Consider the following 23855-nt stretch of genomic DNA (forward strand, 5'->3'; position numbering starts at 1 on the left):
TAGTCTGTCTCTCTGTTTTTACCACCAAAGTGGATATCCTCACATTTATCCACATTATACTTCATCTGCCATGCATTTGCCCACTCACCTAACCTATCCAAGTCACTCTGCAGCCTCATAGCATCCTCCTCGGAGCTCAAACTGCCACCCAACTTAGTGTCATTCGCAAAATTGGAGATACTACATTTAATCCCCTCATTTAAATCATTAATGTACAATATAAACAGCTGGGGCCCCAGCACAGAACCTTGCGGTACCCCACTGGTCACTGCCTGCCATTCTGAAAAGTACCAATTTACTCCTACTCTTTGCTTCCTGTCTGCCAACTAGTTCTCAATCCATGTCAGCACACTACCCCCAATCCCATGTGCTTTAACTTTGCACATTAATCTCTTGTGTGGGACCTTGTCGAAAGCCTTCTGAAGGTCCAAATACACATCAACTGGTTCTCTCTTATCCACTCTACTGGAAACATCCTCAAAAAATTCCAGAAGATTTGTCAAGCATGATTTCCCTTTCACAAATCTATGCTGACTTGGACCCATCATGTCACCTCTTTCCAAATGCACTGCTATGACATCCTTAATAATTGATTCCATCATTTTACTCACTACCGATGTCAGGCTGACCGGTCTATAATTCCCTGTTTTCTCTCTCCCTCCTTTTTTAAAAAGTGGGGTTACATCGGCTACCCTCCACTCCATAGGAACTAATCCAGAGTCTATGGAATGTTGGAAAATGACTGTCAATGCATCTGCTATTTCCAAGGCCACCTTCTTAAGTACTCTGGGATGCAGTCCATCAGGCCCTGGGGATTTATCGGCCTTCAATCCCATCAATTTCCCCAACACAATTTCCTGACTAATGAGGATTTCCCTCAGTTCCTCCTTCTTACTAGACCCTATGACCCCTTTTATATCCGGGAGGTTGTTTGTGTCCTCCTTAGTGAATACCACCGAACCAAAGTACTTGTTCAATTGGTCTGCCATTTCTTTGTTCCCCGTTATGACTTCCCCTGATTCTGACTGCAGGGGACCTATGTTTGTCTTTACTAACCTTTTTCTCTTTACATATCTATAGAAGCTTTTGCAGTCCATCTTAATGTTCCCTGCAAGCTTCCTCTCGTACTCTATTTTCCCTGCCCTAATCAAACCCTTTGTCCTCCTCTGCTGAGTTTTAAATTTTTCCCAGTCCCCGGGTTCGCTGTTATTTTTTCTGGCCAATTTGTATGCCACTTCCTTGGTTTTAATACTATCCCTGATTTCCCTTGATAGCCACGGTTGAGCCACCTTCCCTTTTTTATTTTTACGCCGGACAGGGATGTACATAAGAGGACTGACGGTTAGTAAGTCATTTTCTCTCTCTCTGTACTTGGACAGTTTAAAAAAATTTGTTCCTGGGATGTGAGCCTCACTGGCAAGGCCAACATTTATTGCCCATCCCCAATTGTTCTTGAGAAGGTGGTGGTGAGCCGCCTTCTTGAACCGCTGCAGTCCGTGTGGTGAAGGTACTCCCACAGTGCTGACTTTGTTGTAGTGATTTGGTCCAACTGAGTGACTTACTAGGCCATTTCAGAGGGCAGTTAAGAATCATAAGAACATCAGAACATAAGACATAGGAGCAGGAGTCAGCCATTTGGCCCCTCGAGCCAGCTCCGCCATTCAATAAGATCATGGGCTCAGTTCCACTTCCCCGCCCGCTCCCCATAACCCTTGACTCCCTTATCGTTCAAAAATCTGTCTATCTCCACCTTAAATATATTCAATGACCCAGCCTCCACAGATCTCTGTGGCAGAGAATTCCACAGATTTACGACCCTCTGAGAGAAAGTATTCCTTCCCATCTCAGTTTTAAATGGGCGACCCCCTTATTCTGAAACTATGTCCCCTAGTATCTAGTGGCTTTGATATCATTTAGAATTTCAAAGGAATTTACACAGTGATCATTCGACTCAATAACAACTTGTATTCATATAGCATTTTCAACGTAGCTTACAGCATATTTCCTTGTGGGCGTGGTCCCACAACTCAGGATTTCTAATAATGCAGCACTAAACCGGCAAACTCACTCAACGAAACTGTTAGACACTGATTCTCTTCTGAGCATGGGGGTAAAGTATAATACTGAGAAAGCTTTACTTTAAATCTGATTCTACTGTGCTAAATGTGGATGTACACAGAAAATGCTAGATTCCGTAGTGTAATATCCTCACATTCGCACGTACAAAAATTCACAAGATATATTTGAACCGATAACGCTATATACTACCGATCAGTGACTATATAGGACGCAATCATTCAGAGGTTGGTATTGCAGACCTCTTATATTCATCTTCCCTATGTGCACACTATAAAACTTTGTTGTCTGCCAATGTTAAACGTCAGAAAATACATATCCAAGTCCACGCTATAAAATTGATCAGAGTTCAGCACTAATTTAAACCTCACTCAGATATGCCACAGGATAAATAGTGCAGGAAGTGAAAGTGTTTCACTGGTCCAGTAGGAGGCTAACTCCACACCTAATGTGATGTACCTAACTTGGTAACTGCTTGCCGTGCATAATTGGGGTCAAAAAGAGGAAAATGCACCTAAATTCACAAAATAAAGAAACAAAGTGCCATCTTGCAGTCCTGATAGAGAGTAAAAAATTAACACCTGGAATGCACTGCATGATATTGTACAAAAGCTTAACACCTCTGTATCAAATTCACCCTCCCGCCACTTTAACAGGAGTGGTAACCCGTTTAAATAGTAGATATAAGGAATATTATGCTGTACTTTCTAGGCCTATAGGGGTGGAGTTTCCGCTTTGGATGTAATCGGTAGTCCAGCGCAAATTGCGCCCAAAATTGCACTAGTTTGAGAAGTGCTTTTTTCCCTCAGGTATCCGCTCAAATCCATTTGCATAACTTGATCTGCCATGAACCAGTGCAATCTGGCAGCGTTTTAGAACATCATTTTTTTTTTAAAGTTTTGAAGAATATTCCTTGATATATTTAGGAGTGGTAACTTAGTGCAATTTGAGTAATACAGCTGAAAATGAGTTTATCACAAAAAATAAGCATTTTTAATCAGAGTGTCCAATCCACCACCTGTGGGTAACCAGATTTTAAATAACTGAAAATGATTTGAAAAAACAATACAGAACCATTTACTCATTATATTGGTGTACAGTAGTCAGTTTCTTAGTAAATTAAAATATATTCAAAAGCTTTTAATTAGTGTCCTTGCGCCCCCAAAAAGCTTAATTTTAAGCGCCTCTTCGAAGGCCCGCAAATGGTGCAATTAGCGGAAACTCGCCATGGTGATTAATTCAATCTGGGGGTGTGGCCAGCTTTGTGGGCTGGGCCAGTTTCTCACGGAATGTTTTTTAAACTAGCGCAAAAGATTGCGGAAATTCGATTTGTGCTGGATGTAATAATGCGCTTGAAATTCTTCGACCTTTTGCACTGGTTTGGCTGAATTTGGGCGAATTGCGCTGAAAAAAACGGCGCAACCTAGTGGACATTCCAGGCCAAAGCGTATCTTCATCATCATCAATTGTCATCATAGGCAGTCCCTCAAAATCGAGGTAGACTTGCTTCCACTCTAAAAGTGAGTTCTGAGGTAAAAAGACAGCACGGTACCTCTTTAATCTGCTGTAACCACAGAATTACTTACACAGAAAGAACTCGAGTTGTGGGAGTTTGTCTTTTGGTTTTAACCTTCTCCATCGGTAGATATCTGATATTTGAATACTCTCGTTCCTTAGTTTTGTTTTTCTGGAAAAAACAATATTCAGATTCTTCTAAAATTATTGCAGCTATATATTTACAAAGTATTTACATGATATTCTGAAATTTTTAAAGGATGAATTTCCAAAATATTTTCTCGTTTTCCCTGAAAGCTGTAAATCAGTAGCTTTGATTACCTGTACATTCTTTTTGCTGCGTGTTTAATTTTTTGCCTCTAAGCTTTAAGCTGGCCATGGGCCTGAAGGGCGGTGAATGGGTGGGGATTGTGTGAAAATGGCTTGACATCCAAAGAACATGTTGGGATTGGGGAGGGCTTGAACAGAGCACCCTGGAGCAGGAATTCAGTATGGCAGTCCAGGTGGGCTACAGCCCCTGACAAAGCTGAACAATGTAATTTCACCAGTTCCTTTTGTAATTGATATCTGTTGCTGACTGCTCACTTTGAATGATAGGTGTTTGCTACTTGTTGATTGGCACATTTGCTGCATGTTCAGTAATGATTTTGTGGTTGTTTTATGAATATGGAATTCGAGCCAATCAGCTACAAAGAATTTGCTCTTCCAAAAGTGTGAGGTCCGAAATGTAATGTGATGCACAGAATTACCAGTTTCATATATACTAGCTGGTCTCCCTTGGCATTTGCTCTGGGGGAGACATTCTGCCATGAAAAGGGTGACACACGTGGAATGCGCGTCAAAAGACGTTATCCCAAGGCCTTTGCATGGTAGCCGGTGCACTTCTGGTGAAGATTGGGCACAAGAGATTGCCACGCAATCTAAAATTTTCATCCAAAAATTGGGCGAACCGAGAATTAATTTCTCCCCCTTTATCTTATAATAGCACAAGTCCCTCTAAACCTGAAGCGTGAAGGAACCTTCCTTCCACCTTGTTACTGTAACAGTGGCTCATACTGTTGACAAATTAATCTAAACTCTACTTTTAAACAGTTCTGGTGAGCTGAATGCATGCTGACTGTGCAAGCCACCAAGTTATCTACTTCAATGTCAGATGGGCTGAGGAAAGCAGAACATGGGCACTTTAAAACATGCTGCTGATTAAAATTGGGAATGTCTCCGACTTTCCCTGTCTTGATTCTGTCACCTGCCTTTTGAATGTCTCTCAGTTTATTTTTCTCTGTATTTGTGTATGTATGCCTATCCCTCTCGCTTTCTCTCTTTGGATCTTTTCTCACACACCCTCTCTCCCTTTCTTTCTGTATGTCGTTTTCTTCCCCCCTCTGGCCGAGAATTCATACGTGTTTTTGGGTGCATGGAGGACGCTGGGAACGAACCCTAGCGACTGAATGGATAGGCCCAAGGCACACCCAACATTGGGTCTCTGGTCTCATTATCATCGAGCCAACCACCAGAGCAAACCACCTGACCCAATAGGGGGCTTTTGCTTCCCAGTGGCAGGCCCTTGGTGGGAACATGGTGGTAAGTCATATTCCCATTTTCTGGCATTTTAGTACATTTTTTCCAGGCAGGAGGCCTCAAATTCTCTTCCTATGTCTCTCCCTCCCCTTCTATTTTCTGTGTTTTCTCTCTTTGTTTCTGTAAAAACAACACTCAAAGTAGTTTCCGTCAACATTTACTTCAAAAAAGCTCCAAAGTTTATTCTTTCCCTTATTTTGAAGTCTGCAGGAGAAACCAGGTAATAACTGGTGTGACCTGCTAGCTTGCCAACTCTTACACTGGCTACTGCAAAGTATGGCGGTTACTCCTTTCAATTTTTTTCCTCAAAGACTTTCATAACTACAAATATATATTTTATTAATGTGTTTTAAACCTGAAATACTGAAAAGTTTCATTTGTATTCAGTGGCAAGTATACATGACTGTAGCTGTTAAAAGGCTACTGTGTATCAGGCCAGAAATTGCACAACTTATGAAAAATACAGCACATCCCAGTTAAGCTTCAAAGCGAGTTTAAAATCTGACTCTTGCCGAAGGGCAGCTAACAGATGCAACAGAGTACAGGCACAGAATGAGCACAGCACAGATCGGAATGATACATCTGTTGATATTTTCAACTGCTTCGTTTACTGCTGCTGCCTAGTGCAGAAAGTGCTGAAATATTTATAGATCCAAGTTAGATAATATACCAATGCCGGGGAGACTAGAACTAGGGGGGGCACAGTCTCAAAATACGGGGGAGCCAATTTAAAACCGAGTCGAGAAGGAATTTCCTCTCCCAGAGGGTTGTGAATCTGTGGAATTCTCTGCCCAAGGAAGCAGTTGAGCCTAGCTCATTGAATGTATTCAAGTCACAGATAGATAGATTTTTAACCAATAAGGGAATTAAGGGTTATGGGGAGCGGGCGGGTAAGTGGAGCTGAGTCCACGGCCAGATCAGCCATGATCTTGTTGAATGGTGGAGCAGGCTTGAGGGGCTCGATGGCCTACTTCTGTTCCTAATTCTTATGTTCTTATGTTCTTATGAATGCAAAAAAGGAGTTAATAGGGTAAAACTAATTTTAGACAAAAGACAAATATTATAGGACATGAGTTTCCAGCCAATCCATCATTGCTTTAAATAAGATTTGTACTTTCATGCTGCAAGTTTTGGTATAAATTTAAGCTTTAAGGTCTAGAAATTCGGGTCATTTGCACCTCCTGTTAGCGCCCCCGACTTTGCGACTGGGCGTGACGTCGCTAACAACTCCTGCTAAATTTGGCGGGGGTTTAGCAGCGGCGGTAACCTGTTGCGCCCCGCTCCGCTGGAGATGATGACGTCAACACCGCGCAAAGCGCCCCGGACCTTAAATTGGGTATCGCCCCCTGAAGCTGTGCCAGGCAATGACAGCGACAGCTTCAGGGGACGCTTACCGGGCGCTCGCGGGGTGAAACTTAAAGGGGAGGTGTGCTGCGGTAAAAAATAAAATTCTCTGATTTTTTTTTCCTGCGCCTAATCGGCGCTTTGAACGCAGTGTCTGTGCCGTGATCTGTTGGCACGGCACCCCCGTTTCCCGGTGCTCCAGGTAGGACCCTTTTTTTTGCTGCAGAGTATGTAGCTTGGGCCTGTCCCTTTAATTAAGGGAAGAGCACCTCCTACGCGGCAGAGCTACGCGACCCAGTGCATTACGCCGCGCCCTGCATGTCTGTCCTGCTACAGTCCCAGAAAGGAAGTGGAGCGCTTTATTTTGCACTGCACTTTCTTTTGGAGTGGTAGCCCCAATTTCTCGCGAGAGGCGAGACTTCTGCGCCTGGTGCAAAGTCTCGCGCCTCACGTGTATTACCGCCATTTTCCCTATAAATCAGTACTCCTTCAAGCAAAATAAAAGTTTTTTTTCTGTTTATTGTATGACACGAATGGGGTACAAAGGTTTTTCCAGACAATGCAAAAGGATTGTGTCTCATTTTTGTAGATTTTTAAACTTTCTCAAAGTGGGTAATGAGTGACATAATTACCTGTTCCTCTAGAAGCCTTTTCTGAACTGTCTCAATATATTGCTGTACAGCCATATATATGAACTTATACTGAGCCTCTGTCTGTACCATTCCTGATCTTTGTTTTCGTACTATTTGAATAGTTTTAGGGATGTCTATATCACAGTCCAAACCTATTGAAGGAAAAAAATATGAATGTTCCATGTTTTAATTTTGATTAAAATGGAGGCTTACAAAATGCATAATTCTGTCCCTGAACACAACCACCACAGGATTCTTGCCTAATATTGTAAGTTTATGCTTATCAGACTTTGAAATTAACACCTGAACTTTCCACGGGGATTGTCCTGATCTACCGTCGTAACTTCGGTGGAAGATCAGTGAAACCCCCGGAGCAAGAAAGTAAACAGCTCAATACAGCCAAATTCTCCTCATAGATATTTATTTCCACAACTTGTGTTCTAATTGGTGCCATTATTGGAGTCATCTTGTCACGATCTTCAGAGCACCAGATGATGTTGCAGGTGACATAGAAGTGAACACAAGGTGCTTTTACATTTGGCAGTTTTGTAGTGTGGATAACAGGAGAATTACATCTGCTTGCATTGTTAAAATGTACAATTCTACTGTTGGGATAAGAAAAACTGTGGCTCAGCAGGTAGCACGCTTGCCTCTGAGTCAGAAGATTGAGAGTTCAAGTCCCACTCCAGGAACCTGAGCACACAAATCTAGGTCGACACTCCCAGTGCAGTACTGAGGGCGTGCTGCACTGTCAGAGATGCCGTCTTTCAGATGAAAGGTTAAACCGAGGCCCCATCTGCTCTCTCAAGTGGACGTAAAGGATCCCATGGCACTATTTTGAAGAAGAGCAGGGGACTTATCCCCACTGCCCTGGCCAATATTTATCCCTCAATCAACATACAAAAAAAAAGATTATCTGGTTATTATCACATTGCTGTTAGTGGGATCTTGCTGTGCGTAAGTTGGCTGCTGCGTTTCCCACATTACAACAGTGACTACACTCCAAAAGTACTTCAGTGGCTGTAAAGCGCTTTGAGACATCCAATGGTCGTGAAAGACGCTATATAAATGCAAGTCTTTTTCAGTAATGCAAATGGGTATAGGTGATGCAAGGGCATTGTTCTCCCGGGAGACAAACTGAAGAAGTGTCAAGTATTAAAGTACTTGCTCCATTCACTCAATATTGTGCCTCATACTTCATAAGTGTAAGCAATATATTTGTCTTTCTCTTCCTTCGTGTTGGAATAGGCCCTATGTCATTTTCTCTCTCTTGCCGTTTCTCTTTGTTTACATATTTCTGGCCACTGGTATAAAATTCTTTCAGAAAATGTGAAATGTATTTATTTTCTCAATGTCTGCCTTTACTAGCCATGTGCTATTATTCATGTCTTGCACAGGCACAATGGGCCGAACGGCCTCTTTTTGAATGATTCTATAATTTAGCTTTTTAAATCTAATTTTCTTTGAACGTTCCTTTACAATGCCTCTCTTTATTGGTCTACCATCTGCTCCCTCAGGCGCACTGAACTGCAAGATTCTGCATGTAGCCAGAGATAGATTGGAATTACTGACGTTAAAAGATGAAAGAAGATAAAAGAAAAATGAAAGAGGAGGAAAGACGCAGGAAAAGCACATGGAAAGAGAGTGATGAAAGGCAAGACAGATGGGGAAAGAATATGTTGAAGGCAACAGCAATAATTAAACACTAGAACAAAAATAAAATCATGTTTAAATTACAGACTAGGTATAGAGCAATGTAATTGGTTAGGCAGTTTTAAAATCCGCCATATGTTCAGATATGACATATTCCCATTTCAGGTGAACCATCGCAGGCAGAAGGAGGAATAGGCGGATGATATAAAATGAGTCAACTCTGAGGCGCGCTCACTGACAGTTCCATTGTAACAGTGACAGTTGCCTAGAAGCAGATTAGTTGCCTTTGCACAACAATGCAAAATGGTTGGAGGGTAAGATCAGTCAAAGGAAGTGGAAAGAAGGATAAGAATTAAATTAATCTCCCCTATAAAGTCACATTAAATGAAATAGTGCCTTCTCTATTATACTATATAGCAATTCTTCCCCCCCGATCCCCAATTGTAATTTGAAACTAAAAGCTGCGCTTCTCGAATGGATTAATGGGCAACTGAGCCAATTAGAACAGATAGGTCCCAGATATGTGCGCGTTAGCTATCTCAGGCAATGGTAAGAGTTCTCAGTAGGGCCCCAAGTTCAGGAAGAAAAAAATCCACCAAGATTCCTCTGATGTCTGCTGTGATTGAATAGCAGATTAACACTCATGTCAAGATTCAAACACGAGTAATAGGCACCAGAACAATGTACCAAGAAGGAATCAATAAGGAGTCAATGGAGTTGGTTTTAACACTCGGCGGTTGGCAAGTAGAGTGCCACAGCGGCACAGTTGTTGTTGCTGAACGAGTCACGAGCCATTTTGCGGCCGGGGCTTCACGCAGTTCAACCCGGTGAGTTACGCACGACAAACTAGAGTCGACAGTCCAGGCCTGGGTCAGATGGGGGGGTAGACATGGGCCAGCAGCTGCCCGGAGTATTTTTGTGGGGCTAGGAGGAGCAAGGCGTCAAAGGTTTCTGGTCGTCTTTTAAACAGTCTCCATTGGTCCCTTTAAGGACAGGACCAGTGGTTCGGCCGTTCAATGCTGGTACAAATGGACAGAGCATGCGCGGCGCATGCTAGGTCCATTTATACTTTAAAATTGCAATTGAGATTGTATGTACATCATAGGACCCTGATTTGCATATGGAACAGATAGGTGCTCCGGGCACCCATCTAAAGGCCCCTACCAAGATGGCAACAGCCAGAGTGCCAGCACAAACAGGGAGGTAAATAACCCAAAGCCATGCTTAGGCTACTTTTGCCCCATTTATGCCAGGCAGCTGCAGTTAAAATCCTAACTTATGTCTTCAGAAGAGGAAAGGGAGGGGAGACGACTGACAGAATAAATTCGTTGGGAAAAAAAGTCCACTCAGAAACGTTATAAATAACAATGTGGGAAAATTGTGTATTTTCTTTCATACATAATACATAGTCTAAAATCTAACTGAAGTGTAAATTAATCAGTACTCTGCTTATGAATCAAACTCTTATCAGGTTTTAACATTGCTTACCTTGTCTGTTAATGTCAGCTACCAATATGTCTATAACAATTATGGTTCCTGTTCTTCCAATTCCAGCACTGCAGAAAGAAAAACTGCATTAGTAGGAAAGTAAATTGTATGGAGATTAACAGATTGGCAACTTTTGAGTGGAGTTCTATCACTGAGAATATGAGAGTGGAGAATGCAGGTTGCGATTGAAATTGGTAATGAACTGTATGGCCCACAAAATCCCATGGGTCAAGGAGGGTATTTCTGAACTGTAATGTCATGGGGAGGGGAGACCCAGGTTGTCACAGGGTTCCACCCATTTTGGGCTCTGTCTGAAATACTGGCATTTTCATCAAAATCCATTTGCATCAGTAGAGGAGCTCAGAGCTCCGCAAGGAATTCCCCGGCAATAAAACACTTTGCTGGTCCTCACATATTTGTACTAATGAGGTTTAGCCATATTTTAAATTAAAATAAAAGAAGCATGTCTATAAAGGGAAAAGTTAGTTTAGACATTTCATAGAGAGGAATGGTCTAGAAAGCCTGCAGGCAAGCAACCCTGGCAAATATGCTGGGATTGTGCCTCCTGTTGAACACACCAGGCTTCGTAGGGTATGGGGAATGGTCACCAAACTTGAATGCCACTGACAGGTGCCCACATGACTCGGGGTACATCTTGGTGCCAGCTTTCTTCCAGAGGTTGGAAAACTGCTTGGGGGAGGGAGGGGGCTCGGTCCATCCTCATGGGAAATAAAATTTAGGTGCCTCCATCTTACTCCTTTATACACGGACCACGTTTAAAGCAAGTTTTTAAACAAACTCACCATTTTTTCTTTGGAAGTCCAGCTCACCATTGAGGCCTGTACCCCCAGGTAGGCCCACATTTACCAACTGGCAGATCAGTACACCTCTTCTAACTGGGAATCTCGGTCTTTGAATTTGGCCCGACCTGCTCTTAGGGTGGGGTGTAGAAGTCCAAACATAGGGAATCCCTAACCCCTTGCATCAACGGCCTAGTTTGAGTAGCACGGAGACTCCATCCCAAGCAAAGGCCACAGGGAACTTCTGGGCAAGGGTAGAACCTAGCATAGCTGGATCTTAGCCTAATTTCTGGCCTTTATGCTGCACACCTACTGGAGTTGCAGCAAAAGTTTGCCGGAATGGCTAAGGATTTTCGGCCCTAATACACAAGAATTTTCTTTGACATTCTTGTAATAACATCAATTTTGTTACCTGCACAGAGAACCTCACTTAAATGGCATCCTATTGCCTGCTACACTTCTCTGGTAACATCATTAATGGGAAGTTGGGAAGTGCTTTTATGCATCCTCGAGCAGCTTCATATGAAACAGCAGGAGCAGGACTGCAGATTAAACTGAACCACTCCAGATCTGTGGGACCATGGAAACCTATATTACAGACCGACTCCAGAGTGATACTCAAGGCAGCCCAGAGTCAGCTTGTGCATTTCTCATGGAGCCACTCTCGGACAGGCAGAGACACTCCGAACAGTGATATCACTAATACATAGGATTACATAGGATATACAGCAAAGAAAGAGGCCATTCGGCCCAACCAGTCCATGCCGGCATTTATGCTTCATTTGAGTCTCCTCCCATCTTTCCTCATCTAAATCTATCACCATAACCCTCTATTCCCTTCTCCCTCGTATGCTTGTCCAGCCTCCCCTTAAATGCCAGTCTAAATCGTTAATATAAATTGTGAACAAGTGGTCCCAGCACGGATCTTTGCGGAATAACAATTCCCACCTGCCACTCTGATTAGCTACTCTTTACCCCTACTCTCTGTTTTCTGTCTTGAAGCCAGCTAGTTATTCATTCTGCTACATGTCCCCTGACTCCACATGCTCTGACCTTATTCATTAGTCTATTATGTGGTACCTTATCGAAGGTCTTTTAAAAATCTAGATAAATTACATCTACTGCATTACCCTTATTTACGCTCTCTGTTACCTATCAGGGAGAGAAACCTGATTTGAGCACCTCTCTGAGTAATATGAATTAATATTTTACAAAAATGTCAGACATTTTTCATGAATTTTTTTTCATGGACTTAGCTTCCTTTTTAGGTCCTTTGGCTTTTGAATGGCCACACATATTGGTGCCCTGTGTGTTAATTCAAATGCAATTGGTTGTTTATAAAACTATCACAAACAACAGTCGGTTAGCTGCTTCATTAAAAGATCATTTTGGCACCATTATACATCTAAGAGTAAATATAAGTAGGTGTCAAAAAGGATCGAGCTATATTTAAAGACAAAGATGACCAATTCACTCTCAATATAATGGTATGGTTAATGGAATAATGCTTCAGTTTTCAACCAGTTACTGAATCCTCCAATAACCTTGAAACTCTTACTGTAAATGTTTTGAGGAGGGGCAGCATATGGTGGCCAGTTTATTGTGATCCAATGTCAGATTTGCAAATGATCCAAGTACCTGCAGTGCACTATAATAGGACCAGTATCTGGAATGCTTTGCTGTGCTCTGTTTACTTGGTCCAGGAAACTCAGTACTCCTCCTGGTTCATTGGGCACCCCGTGGTCTGGCCAGCTGAGATACTGATAGTGCCATATGTGCCTCGGTGGTTCATTCTGTGTGAAATAAAATTATAAAATGCTTGTCAGCACATTTTCAATTTCCTGAAGAATGGCAACAGGGACTGTAGCAATTGTTACACATTTTCAGACAAGAAATCCTGCACTACTAGCAACAAGAAATACAGCGGAGTCTATTTTGTCAAAGAAAAATGCTCAATAAATCTCATCAGGAATGAATAATTATTAGAAAAAATTACTGCTGGGGAATTATTCGATTCTGAGAGTTATTCTTAAATGGGTGCTAGTTTAGTTTGGTTTTGTTTTAATTCTACTAGGTCCACTCTGTAATCAAGTGCAGCAAAAGAAAATGCTGCCTTTTCAGCTGGCAGTGTAAAATATAGGTAACCATAATACAAGCTTTTTTATATAAGCACAATGAAAATAATGTATATTTTTTTGGTCCAATAAAAATCTACTTTCAATCCCTTCTTCTTAGTGGCCAGTATACAAAAATGCTGTGGTGGTAAAATTCGATTAGGTTCTAAAACAGGCACGGGAATCGTGAAACGTGATCTGCCCACGTCCGTTCAAGGGGCAGCATGCAAAATTCGTGCTGCCTGCTCATTATAATGACTGGAGTGCTGAGCTCAGCGCTAAACGTGCTGCTGGTTGGCTCAGGGCTGAAAAGTGGGGCCAATATCGGGTGCAATATACGGCCAATAAAATTTTGCCCAGGCTCGCTGCACTTCTTAAAGGGGAGGTGCTTTAGAAACATAGAAACATAGAAAATAGGTGCAGGAGTAGGTCATTCGGCCCTTCGAGCCTGCAACGCCATTCAATGAGTTCATGGCTGAACATGCAACTTCAGTACCCCATTCCTGCTTTCTCGCCATACCCCTTGATCCCCCTAGTAGTAAGGACTACATCTAACTCCTTTTTGAATATATTTAGTGAATTGGCCTCAACAACTTTCTGTGGTAGAGAATTCCACAGGTTCACCACTCTCTGGGTGAAGAAGTTTCTCCTCATCTCGGTCCTAAATGGCTTACCCCTTATCCTTAGACTGTGACCCCTGGTTCTGGACTTCCCCAAAATTGGGAACATTCTTCCTGCATCTAACCTGTCTAAACCCGTCAGAATTTTAAATGCTTCTATGAGATCTCCTCTCATCCTTCTGAATACAAGCCCAGTGAATACAAGCCCAGTTGATCCAGTCTTTCTTGATATGTCAGTCCCGCCATCCCGTGAATCAGTCTGGTGAACAATCGCAAGAAAGTCCTTCCTCAAGTTAGGAGACCAAAACTGTATACAATACTCCAGGTGTGGCCTCACCAAGGCCCTGTACAACTGTAATAACACCTCCCTGCCCCTGTACTCAAATCCCCTCGCTATGAAGGCCAACATGCCATTTGCCTTCTTAACCGCCTGCTGTACCTGCATGCCAACCTTCAATGACTGATGTACTATGACACCCAGGTCTCGTTGCACCTCCCCTTTTCCTAATCTGTCACCATTCAGATAATAGTCTGTCTCTCTGTTTTTATCACATTTATCCACATTATACTTCATCTGCCATGCATTTGCCCACTCACCTAACCTATCCAAGTCACTCTGCAGCCTCATAGCATCCTCCTCGCAGCTCACACTGCCACCCAACTTAGTGTCATCTGCAAATTTGGAGATACTACATTTAATCCCCTCGTCTAAATCATTAATATACAATGTAAACAGCTGGGGCCCCAGCACAGAACCTTGCGGTGCCCCACTAGTCAATGCCTGCCATTCTGAAAAGTACCCATATACTCCTACTCTTTGCTTCCTGTCTGCCAACCAGTTCTCAATCCACGTCAGCACACTACCCCCAATCCCATGTGCTTTAACTTTGCACATTAATCTCTTGTGTGGGACCTTGTCGAAAGCCTTCTGAAAGTCCAAATATACCACATCAACTGGTTCTCCCTTGTCCACTCTACTGAAAACATCCTCAAAAAATGTTAGAAGATTTGTCAAGCATAATTTCCCTTTCACAAATCCATGCTGACTTGGACCTATCATGTCACCTCTTTCCAAATGTGCTGCTATGACATCCTTAATAATTGATTCCATCATTTTACCCACTACCGATGTCAGGCTGACCAGTCTATAATTCCCTGTTTTCTCTCTCCCTCCTTTTTTTAAAAAGTGGGGTTACATTGGCTACCCTCCACTCAATAGGAACTGATCCAGAGTCAATGGAATGCTGGAAAATGACTGTCAATGCATCCGCTATTTCCAAGGCCACCTCCTTAAGTACTCTGGGATGCAGTCCATCAGGCCCTGGGGATTTATCGGCCTTCAATCCCATCAATTTCCCCAACACAATTTCCCGACCAATGAGGATTTCCCTCAGTTCTTCTTTCTTACTAGACTCTCTGACCCCTTTTATATCCGGATGGTTGTTTGTGTCCTCCTTAGTGAATACCGAACAAAAGTACTTGTTCAATTGGTCTGCCATTTCTTTGTTCCCCGTTATGACTTCCCCTGATTCTGACTGCAGGGGACCTACGTTTGTCTTTACTAACCTTTTTCTCTTTACATATCTATAGAAGCTTTTGCAGTCCATTTTAATGTTCCCCGCAAGCTTCCTCTCGTACTCTATTTTTCCTGCCCTAATCAAACCCTTTGTCCTCTTCTGCTGAGTTCTAAATTTCTCCCAGTCTCCGGGTTCGCTGCTATTTCTGGCCAATTTGTATGCCACTTCCTTAGCTTTAATACTATCCCTGATTTCCCTTGATAGCCACGGTTGAGCCACCTTCCCTTTTTTATTTTTACGCCAGACAGGGATGTACAATTGTTGTAGTTCATCCATGCGGTCTTTAAATGTTTGCCATTGCCCATCCACTGTCAACCCCTTAAGTATCATTCGCCAATCTATCCTAGCCAATTCATGCCTCATACCTTCAAAGTTACCCTTCTTTAAGTTCTGGACCATGGTCTCTGCATTAACTGTTTCATTCTCCATCCTAATGCAGAATTCCACCATATTATAGTCACTCTTCCCAAGGGGCCTCGCACAACGAGATTGTTAATTAATCCTCTCTCATACACAACACCCAGTCTAAGATGGCCTCCCCCCTAGTTGGTTCCTCGACATATTGGTCTAGAAAACCATCCCTTATGCACTCCAGGAAATCTTCCTCCACCGTTCTGTTTCCAGTTTGGTTAGCCCAATCTATATGCATATTAAAGTCACCGATGATAACTGCTGCACCTTTATTGCATGCACGCCTAATTTCCTGTTTGATGCCCTCCCCAACATCACTACACTACTACTGTTTTGAGGTCTGTACACAACTCCCACTAGCGTTTTCTGCCCTTTGGTATTCTGTAGCTCCACCCATACCGATTCCACATCATCCAAGCTAATGTCTTTCCTTACAGTTGCATTAATCTCCTCTTTAACCAGCAACGCCACCCTGCCTCCTTTTCCTTTCTGTCTATCCTTCCTAAATGTTGAATACCCTTGGATGTTGAGTTCCCAGCCTTGCTCACCCTGGAGCTAATTTTCCGTGATGCCAACCACATCGTATTCGTTAACTGCTATCTGCACAGTTAATTCGTCCACCTTATTCAGAATGCTCCTCGCATTGAGGCACAGAGAACCTTTAGATTTTGCTGTAAAGTGGCCCTTTTTGTTTTTTGCCTTGGGTTTCTCGGCCCTCCACTTTTACTCTTCTCCTTTCTGTCTTTTGTTGTAGAAGCACCTTGTTGTCACTGTGGATGCAGCCATGTCGCAACAGGGAAGAGAAAGGGCACGGTGCTTCTCAGATGCAGCACTGGAAGCCTTGGTCCGGGGAATATGCAGAAGACAGGTCCTCTACCCGCAGGGGGGGGCACGAGGCCTTCGAGACAGAATGCCAGAAGGCAGTGGGAGGAGATAGTAGAAGCCGTCAGTGCCACATATGTTGCCCCAGGACCTGGATCCTGTGCCCCAAGAAGTTTAATGACGTCACACGAGTGGTCAAGTTCAGTAAATGCATCTTTGAATGCCATATCCCACCGTCTGCACCACTAGCCTCACACACTGCTCAGTGTACCACACCTCCATCACTCACCTAGCAACAGTCTCTAGCAATCACGACTCATACCTCACAATCATAGTTTCACCTCATCCTCACACACTTAGCACTGCTGCAAGTCTCACACCCACATCTCACATCTTGCACACATTGCCAGCTATTCAACTATGGCAGGCACATAACCTAAATACATCGCACCACACTCACTGACACACTTCCTTTTCTCTTGCAGGCGAAAGTGGCACACAACCATAAAGTGCCGGCACATCCCACACTTCTCCTGGCTCAGGATGAGGTAAGAGAAATGCTCTCAGAGGACCCTAGATGGGCAAGGTCTGCTGCTTAGAGCCCCCCTGCCCCTTTTCCTCCTCCCTCTGCAAGCAGCTTGTCCTCTTCTTTGCTGCCTCTGCTCCTTCTCCCTGTCATGCTGCAATGTGAGGGGAACTGCAAGTAGGACTACCATGAGTGGGAGCAAGTGGTCTGAGCAGAACCCTTGAATTCAGAAACAAGGCTGTCTGCACTTGCAGCATCACTTCCGGTCACCTCACCAATTTTAAATAACTGTAGACTGCTCCAAACAGTTGCACAAACTTGCTCGGAGCCAGTAGAAATTTAAAAAAAAGTTACCTGCAAGTCATTGATGATCCCGTTAAATATCACGGGCAGGGAGGGGTCCTTCGTGCAGCCGAACACACGTTCAGCTGTGCGTATTTGGCAGAGGAAGTGTCGATGTCCAAAATATCAGGTCATGTGACATCATGATCTGCCTCTTTAGCATTCTCCTGCCGAACTTTGGCAACGGCCGCACTACCGACCTGCCCAAAATGGCGACGCCACGGTCCGCGCCGGAAGCGAGGCAGCCGCCATTTTTCTGCCGAAATTGGCCTTAAATGCCAGTGCTAAGAGGGGTAATTTTGCGGCCTGTGTGTGTATTCTGTCTATAATTTAGAAGGTATTTTCCACCTGTATTTGATCTCTCTCCCCCACAACAAAATAATTGTGTGGGTTATAATGGTAAGCACCAGATTGCAGCCAGAAGTCACCAATACTGACTTTGTTAAAATATTATTGTACCAGATTGTGTTTGGTACCGTGAGACTTAAAAAAGCAACAAACTGATAAACCTGCATGGTCTGTGATGTACTCTATTATTCCCTCAGGCCTTTAGTCATGAGCTGACAAATTCATACAATATACTCCAAAGTGGCAAGAGAGACATTGAAAGCCAAAATTCACTATCTGGTATAAAAACTATTGTAAGGAAATTGACAACAGTATCAATCTTAAGAGGGTGGAGTCAGGTCACTGTCCTCCAATAAACTATAATATTAGCTTTCTCTCTTAAAGGTGCCTTGCACCTCCTCAATTTATCCCAAAGTTCTTTACAGATATTGAGTTACTTTTGAAATGTAGTCGCTACTGTTGTGTGGACAAACAAGGCAGCCAATTTGTTCGTAGCAAGGTTCCACAAGCAGCAATTAATTATGTGACCAGTTAATCTGTTTTTGTTGGTTAGTTGAGGAATAAATCTTGGCCCAGAAACTGGGAGAACGCCTTGCTCTTCTTTGAATAGTGTTATGGGATCTTTTGCGTCCACCTGAGCAGCTAGACAGGGCCTTGGTTTAATATCGCATCCAAAAGATGGCATCTCCAACAATGCAGCACTCCCTCAGTACTCCACTGAAGTAATCTTAACTAGATTACAGTACTTGAAAGTCTCCCATAGATATCTATCATTGTCTATTTTCTCCCTGGAAAAAAACAAGCCAATATGCTGCAGATAAACATTTCTGATCAAGAGCATAGTTACCCGGTCCGTTCGTATAACCTCCAGTTCTCGTACAATGTAATCTTGTGCCATGCGTTCTTCCAGATGTCGCACAGAAATCAGACCATACTCTTTAGATGCTTCTGAATCTGGCCAATAGCGGAAACATTTGTTCTAGAAGAAACAGACAATGAACAATCATAGTACATTACTCAAATTCCACGCATGTAGTTCAACAGAAATATTCATTATGTGCAATTTTGTTTTGGATAAAATAGAAAAAAATCAATCTTTTCAAAAGGGATAAATAAACTTTCGGGATAGTGCTTTGAATGTAAAGCACTTTCCCTCAGTGTTGTGAGGATGATGCAAAGAATCTACCAACGGATATCGACAGCCTCAGTGAGTGGGGAAACATTTGGCAGATGGACTATAATGTGGGAAAACGTGCGGTGATCCATTTTGTTAGGAAAAATAATAAAGCAAATTATTCTTTAAATGGGAAGTGATTACAAAGTGCTGTAGTATAGAGGGATCTGGGGGTTCTTGTGCATGAAATGCAAAATGTTAGCATGCAGGTACAGCAAGTGATCAGGAAGGCAAATGGAATGCTGGCCTTTATTGCAAAGGGGATAGAGTATAAAAGTAGGGAAGTCCTGTTCCAACTGTACAGGGCGTTGGTAAGACCACACCTAGAGTACTGCATACAGTTTTGGTCTCCTTATTTAAGGTATACCTGTACTTGCATTGAAGGCAGTTCAGAGAAGGTTCTTGAGGTTGATTCCTGAGATGAAGGGGTTGTCAAATGAAGAAAGGTTGAGCAGGTTGGTGCCTGTACTCTTTGGAGTTTAGAAGAAAGAGAGGTGATCTTATTGGAACATATAAGATTCTGAGGGGGCTTGACAGGGTAGATACAGAGAGAATGTTTTCCCTCATGAGGGAATCTAGAACTAGGGGGCATAGTTTCAGAATAAGGGGCCGCCCATTTAAAACAGAAATGAGGAGGAATTTCTTCTCAGATGGTCCTGAATCTTTGGAATTCTCTACCCCAGGGAGCTGCGGAAGTTGGGTCATTGAATATATTTAAGGTGGAGATGGACAGATTTTGAATGAAAAGGGAGTTAAGGGTTATGGGGAGCGGGCGGGGAAGTGGAGTTGAGGCCAGGATCAGATCAGCCATGATCTTAATGAATGGCGGCGCAGGCTCGAGGGGCCAAATGGCCGACTCCTGCTCCTAGTTCTTATGTGCGGTGTGGTCATTTCAAGTAACGTGGTTAATTTTAAAACTGTAGGGCCAATTTTGTGATAGGAATACAGTGACAACAGCCCGGAAGTGTGCAAACACACATATCATCAGGAGCACATAGAATGGACCTCACAAGAAGTTGCAAAGTAGACACATTAAAATAATGGTCCTGAGCTCCCAGTGCAGATTGGTCTATGTGTTGAGAGTGTGGGGCCAAGTGGGATATCCAGTACGGTAGCAGATTTAAAGAGCTGCTGTCATGCCTTGGAGTGGCAGACAAACCATTACAGCAGCATGAGCTTGCAATAGAAGAAACTGCATGGTTGAGGGCAGTGCAAAGCCCCAGGGAAGGAGGAAGACTCCCCCTTTGCAGGGAAAGCCCTAAAAGGTGATTCTAAGAGAGTTGCAACGAAAGAGAAGGACATCGTTCTCAGAAGTCTGCCATCCAGATTGCCTGGAAAGAATTGACAGGGCAGGTGAATACTGTTTCACATGCAAGGTGGTCATGGCCATCGATGTCTTCCATTTGTAAAATGATAAAGTCATTAACCGCGGAAAACAAACAATCAGTGATCTGATGTATGCAGCAGTACACTGCAGACCAGCTAATCTGGGTGATGTCACCCTAGGCAGCTGGAAAAGAGCTAATGGCATAGAAGTTCAAGGTAATGGTGACTTTCACTATAAGAATATAAGAAATAGGAACAGGAGTAGGCCATACGGCCCCTCTAGCCTGCTCCCCATTCAATAAGATCATGGCTGATCTGATCATGGACTCAGCTCCACTTCCCCGCCTGCTCTCCGTAACCCTTTATTGTTTAAGAAACTGTCTATTTCTGTCTTAAATTTATTCAATGTCCCAGCTTCCACAGCTCTCTGAGGCAGCGAATTCCACAGATTTACAACCCTCTAAGAAAATAAATTTCTCCTCATCTCTGTTTTAAATGGGTGGCCCCTTATTCTAAGATCATGCCCTCTAATTCATAAGAACATAAAAATTTGGAACAGGAGTAGGCCATCTAGTCCCTCGAGCCTGCTCCGCCATTCAACAAGATCATGGCTGATCTGGCCGTGGACTCAGCTCCACTTACCCGTCCTCTCCCCGTAACCATTAATTCCCTTATTGGTTAAAAATCTATCTATCTGTGACTTGAATACATTCAATGAGCTAGCCTCAACTGCTTCCTTGGGCAGAGAATTCTACAGATTCACAACCCTCTGGGAGAAGAAATTCCTTCTCAACTCGGTTTTAAATTGGCTCCCCTGAATTTTGAGGCTGTGCCCCCTAGTTCTACTCTCCCCGACCAGTGAAAACAACCTCTCTGCCTCTATCTTGTCTATCCCTTCCATTATTTTAAATGTTTCGATAAGATCACCCCTCATCCTTCTGAACTCCAACGAGTAAAGACCCAGTCTACTCAATCTATCATCATAAGGTAACCCCCTCATCTCCGGAATCAGCCTAGTGAATCGTCTCTGCACCCCCTCCAAAGCCAGTATATCCTTCCTTAAGTAAGGTGACCAAAACTGCACGCAGTACTCCAGGTGCAGCCTTACCAATACCCTATACAGTTGCAGCAGGACCTCCCTGCTTTTGTACTCCATCCCTCTCGCAATGAAGGCCAACATTCCATTCGCCTTCCTGATTACCTGCTGCACCTGCAAACTAACTTTTTGGGATTCATGCACAAGGACCCCCAGGTCCCTCTGCACCTCAGCATGTTGTAATTTCCCCCATCAGTAGAAACATCCTCTCTGCATCCACCTTGTCAAGCCCCCTCATAATCTTATATGTTTCGATAAGATCACCTCTCATTCTTCTGAATTCCAAAGAGTGGAAGCCCAACCTACTCAACTTTTCCTCATAAGTCAACCCCCTCACCCCGGAATCAACCTAGTCAACCTTCTCTGAACTGCCTCAAATGCAAGTATATCCTTCCATAAATATGGAAACCAAAACTGCACGCAGTATTCCAGGTGTGGCCTCACCAATACCTTATATAGCTGTAGCAAGACTTCGCTGCTTTTGTACTCCATCCCTTTGCAATAAAGGCCAAGATACCATTGGCCTTCCTGATCACCTGCTGTACCTGCATATGATCCTTTTGTATTTCATGCACGTACCCCCAGGTCCCGCTGTACTGCGTTACTTTGCAATCTTTCTCCATTTAAATAATAACTTGCTTTGATTTTTTCAACATTATACTCCATCTGCCAAATTTTTGCCCACTCACTTAACGTGTCTATGTCCTTTTGCAGATTTTTTGTGCCCTCCTCACACATTGCTTTTCCTCCCATCTTTGTATCTTCAGCAAACTTGGCTACGTTACACTCAGTCCCTTTTTCTAAGTCGTTAATCTAGATTGTAAATAGTTGGGGTCCCAACACTGATCCCTGCGGCATCCCACTAGTTACTGGTTGCCAACCAGAAAATGAACCATTTATCCCGACTCTCTGTTTTCTGTTAGTTAGCCAATCCTCTATCCATGCTAATATATTACCCCCAACCCCGTGAACTTTTATCTTGTGCAGTAATCTTTTATGTGGCACCTTGTCAAATGCCTTCTGGAAGTTCAAATACACCACATCCACTGGTTCCCCTTTATCCACTCTGTTCGTTACATCCTCAAAGAACTCCAGCAAAATTGTCAAACATGACTTCCCCTTCATAAATCCATGCTGACTCTGCCTGACTGAATTTTGCTTTTCCAAATGTCCTGCTACTGCATCTTTAATAATGGACTCCAACATTTTCCCAACCACAGATGTTAGGCTAACTGCTCTATAGTTTCCTGCTTTTTGTCTGCCCCCTTTTTTAAATAGGGGCGTTACATTTGCTGGCAGAATCATCCCAGTCCCAGACAGAATTGCAGATGGTTCTGCCAGAGATGGCAAAGTTTGAAGATTGCATTCTTGGTGACGTATAAGTAGTTCAGGCAGATTTAATTATTCATGCCAAAAAAACTGTTTTCATTTAAAATTGCTTACATCAGGGGGATATACAAAGTCTGGCCAGCAGCTCAAGTTTAAAGGGATGTGTATATTTAAATAGGGACAAATATTGGTTGTAAATAGGGACAAATATTGTTTCAGCATTTGTAAAGCTGTAAACAGAATTTTAAATATTTGTTAGCCTGTGCAAAGTAACAGGCAACAATGAAATGAAAAGAAGCCCAACATAGAGGCAAGAAATGACATCTGTGGATGAACGATGGGGCAACACAGCAACTGATCCCCAGTTGATGCCTGTTAAAGCAGAAATGCTGTTGCTTGAGATGGGTGAGAGGAGCTTTTCCCGGTTCGGCACTTCAGGACATGCTGGGTCCTGACCTTAGGAAATCAGGGACAGCCTTGTAAGGGATAGAGCCTCTTCCCGCTTTTACAAGGCCAATCATGTCAGAGCGGCAGGACCAGGGGACTATCCTGGGAGTTCACAATTTCAGGACCCATGAGGGACCTTGCATAAGACTGGAGACTGCTACCCGCAGTGAGGTGCACTGTACCGACTGGCCTCCAGAAAGTGGAAGCGGACCCCATGGGGAAAAGTCCAGGTCAGAAAAATGGCATAAACCCCTGAAAATGGGTAACATTCGTAAAAATGTTAGTATTGGCCCCTTGCATAGGAGAAGTGTATGGGGTCTCCGGGGCGGTGTACAAACTCGGCATCTCCCCAACAATGTTCTCTGGACCTCCTGCGCAGCCGGCTTGCGGCTTTTCAATGCAAAACAAAGCGCCTGTGTGGTATTTTGAATGGGCTGTTCAGTCACTTAAAGGGGCCGCACCCTCCCCCCAAAAAATTAACGGGAACATTGCTCCCCTACCTCCGATGGCGGCCAGGCGCTGGAGTATCCGGAAGCATGGAGCAGGTGTGAAATCCAAAATGCGCCTGTAATGGCGTGCGTACTGCCGGCTTCATACAAATGAGGTGGCCACCTACTTACCCCGCATAGTTCACTAG

General features: G+C 43.4%; 1 protein-coding gene across 1 annotated transcript in view; it reads right to left on the reverse strand.

The window, feature by feature from the left end:
- Positions 1 to 23855, reverse strand: part of ptpn11b (protein tyrosine phosphatase non-receptor type 11b) — a 183641-nt gene that overhangs the window by 4595 nt on the left and 155191 nt on the right. The window contains exons 10-14 of the mRNA XM_070861026.1: positions 18694 to 18825; positions 12725 to 12879; positions 10287 to 10354; positions 7146 to 7297; positions 3663 to 3763 (exon numbers count right to left, since the gene is read on the reverse strand). Coding sequence (XP_070717127.1) covers positions 3663 to 3763; positions 7146 to 7297; positions 10287 to 10354; positions 12725 to 12879; positions 18694 to 18825 — 608 coding nt within the window. The remainder of the gene's footprint in view (positions 1 to 3662; positions 3764 to 7145; positions 7298 to 10286; positions 10355 to 12724; positions 12880 to 18693; positions 18826 to 23855) is intronic.

The sequence above is a fragment of the Pristiophorus japonicus genome, chromosome 18, assembly GCF_044704955.1.
Source record: "Pristiophorus japonicus isolate sPriJap1 chromosome 18, sPriJap1.hap1, whole genome shotgun sequence".
Lineage (NCBI taxonomy): Eukaryota > Metazoa > Chordata > Chondrichthyes > Pristiophoridae > Pristiophorus > Pristiophorus japonicus.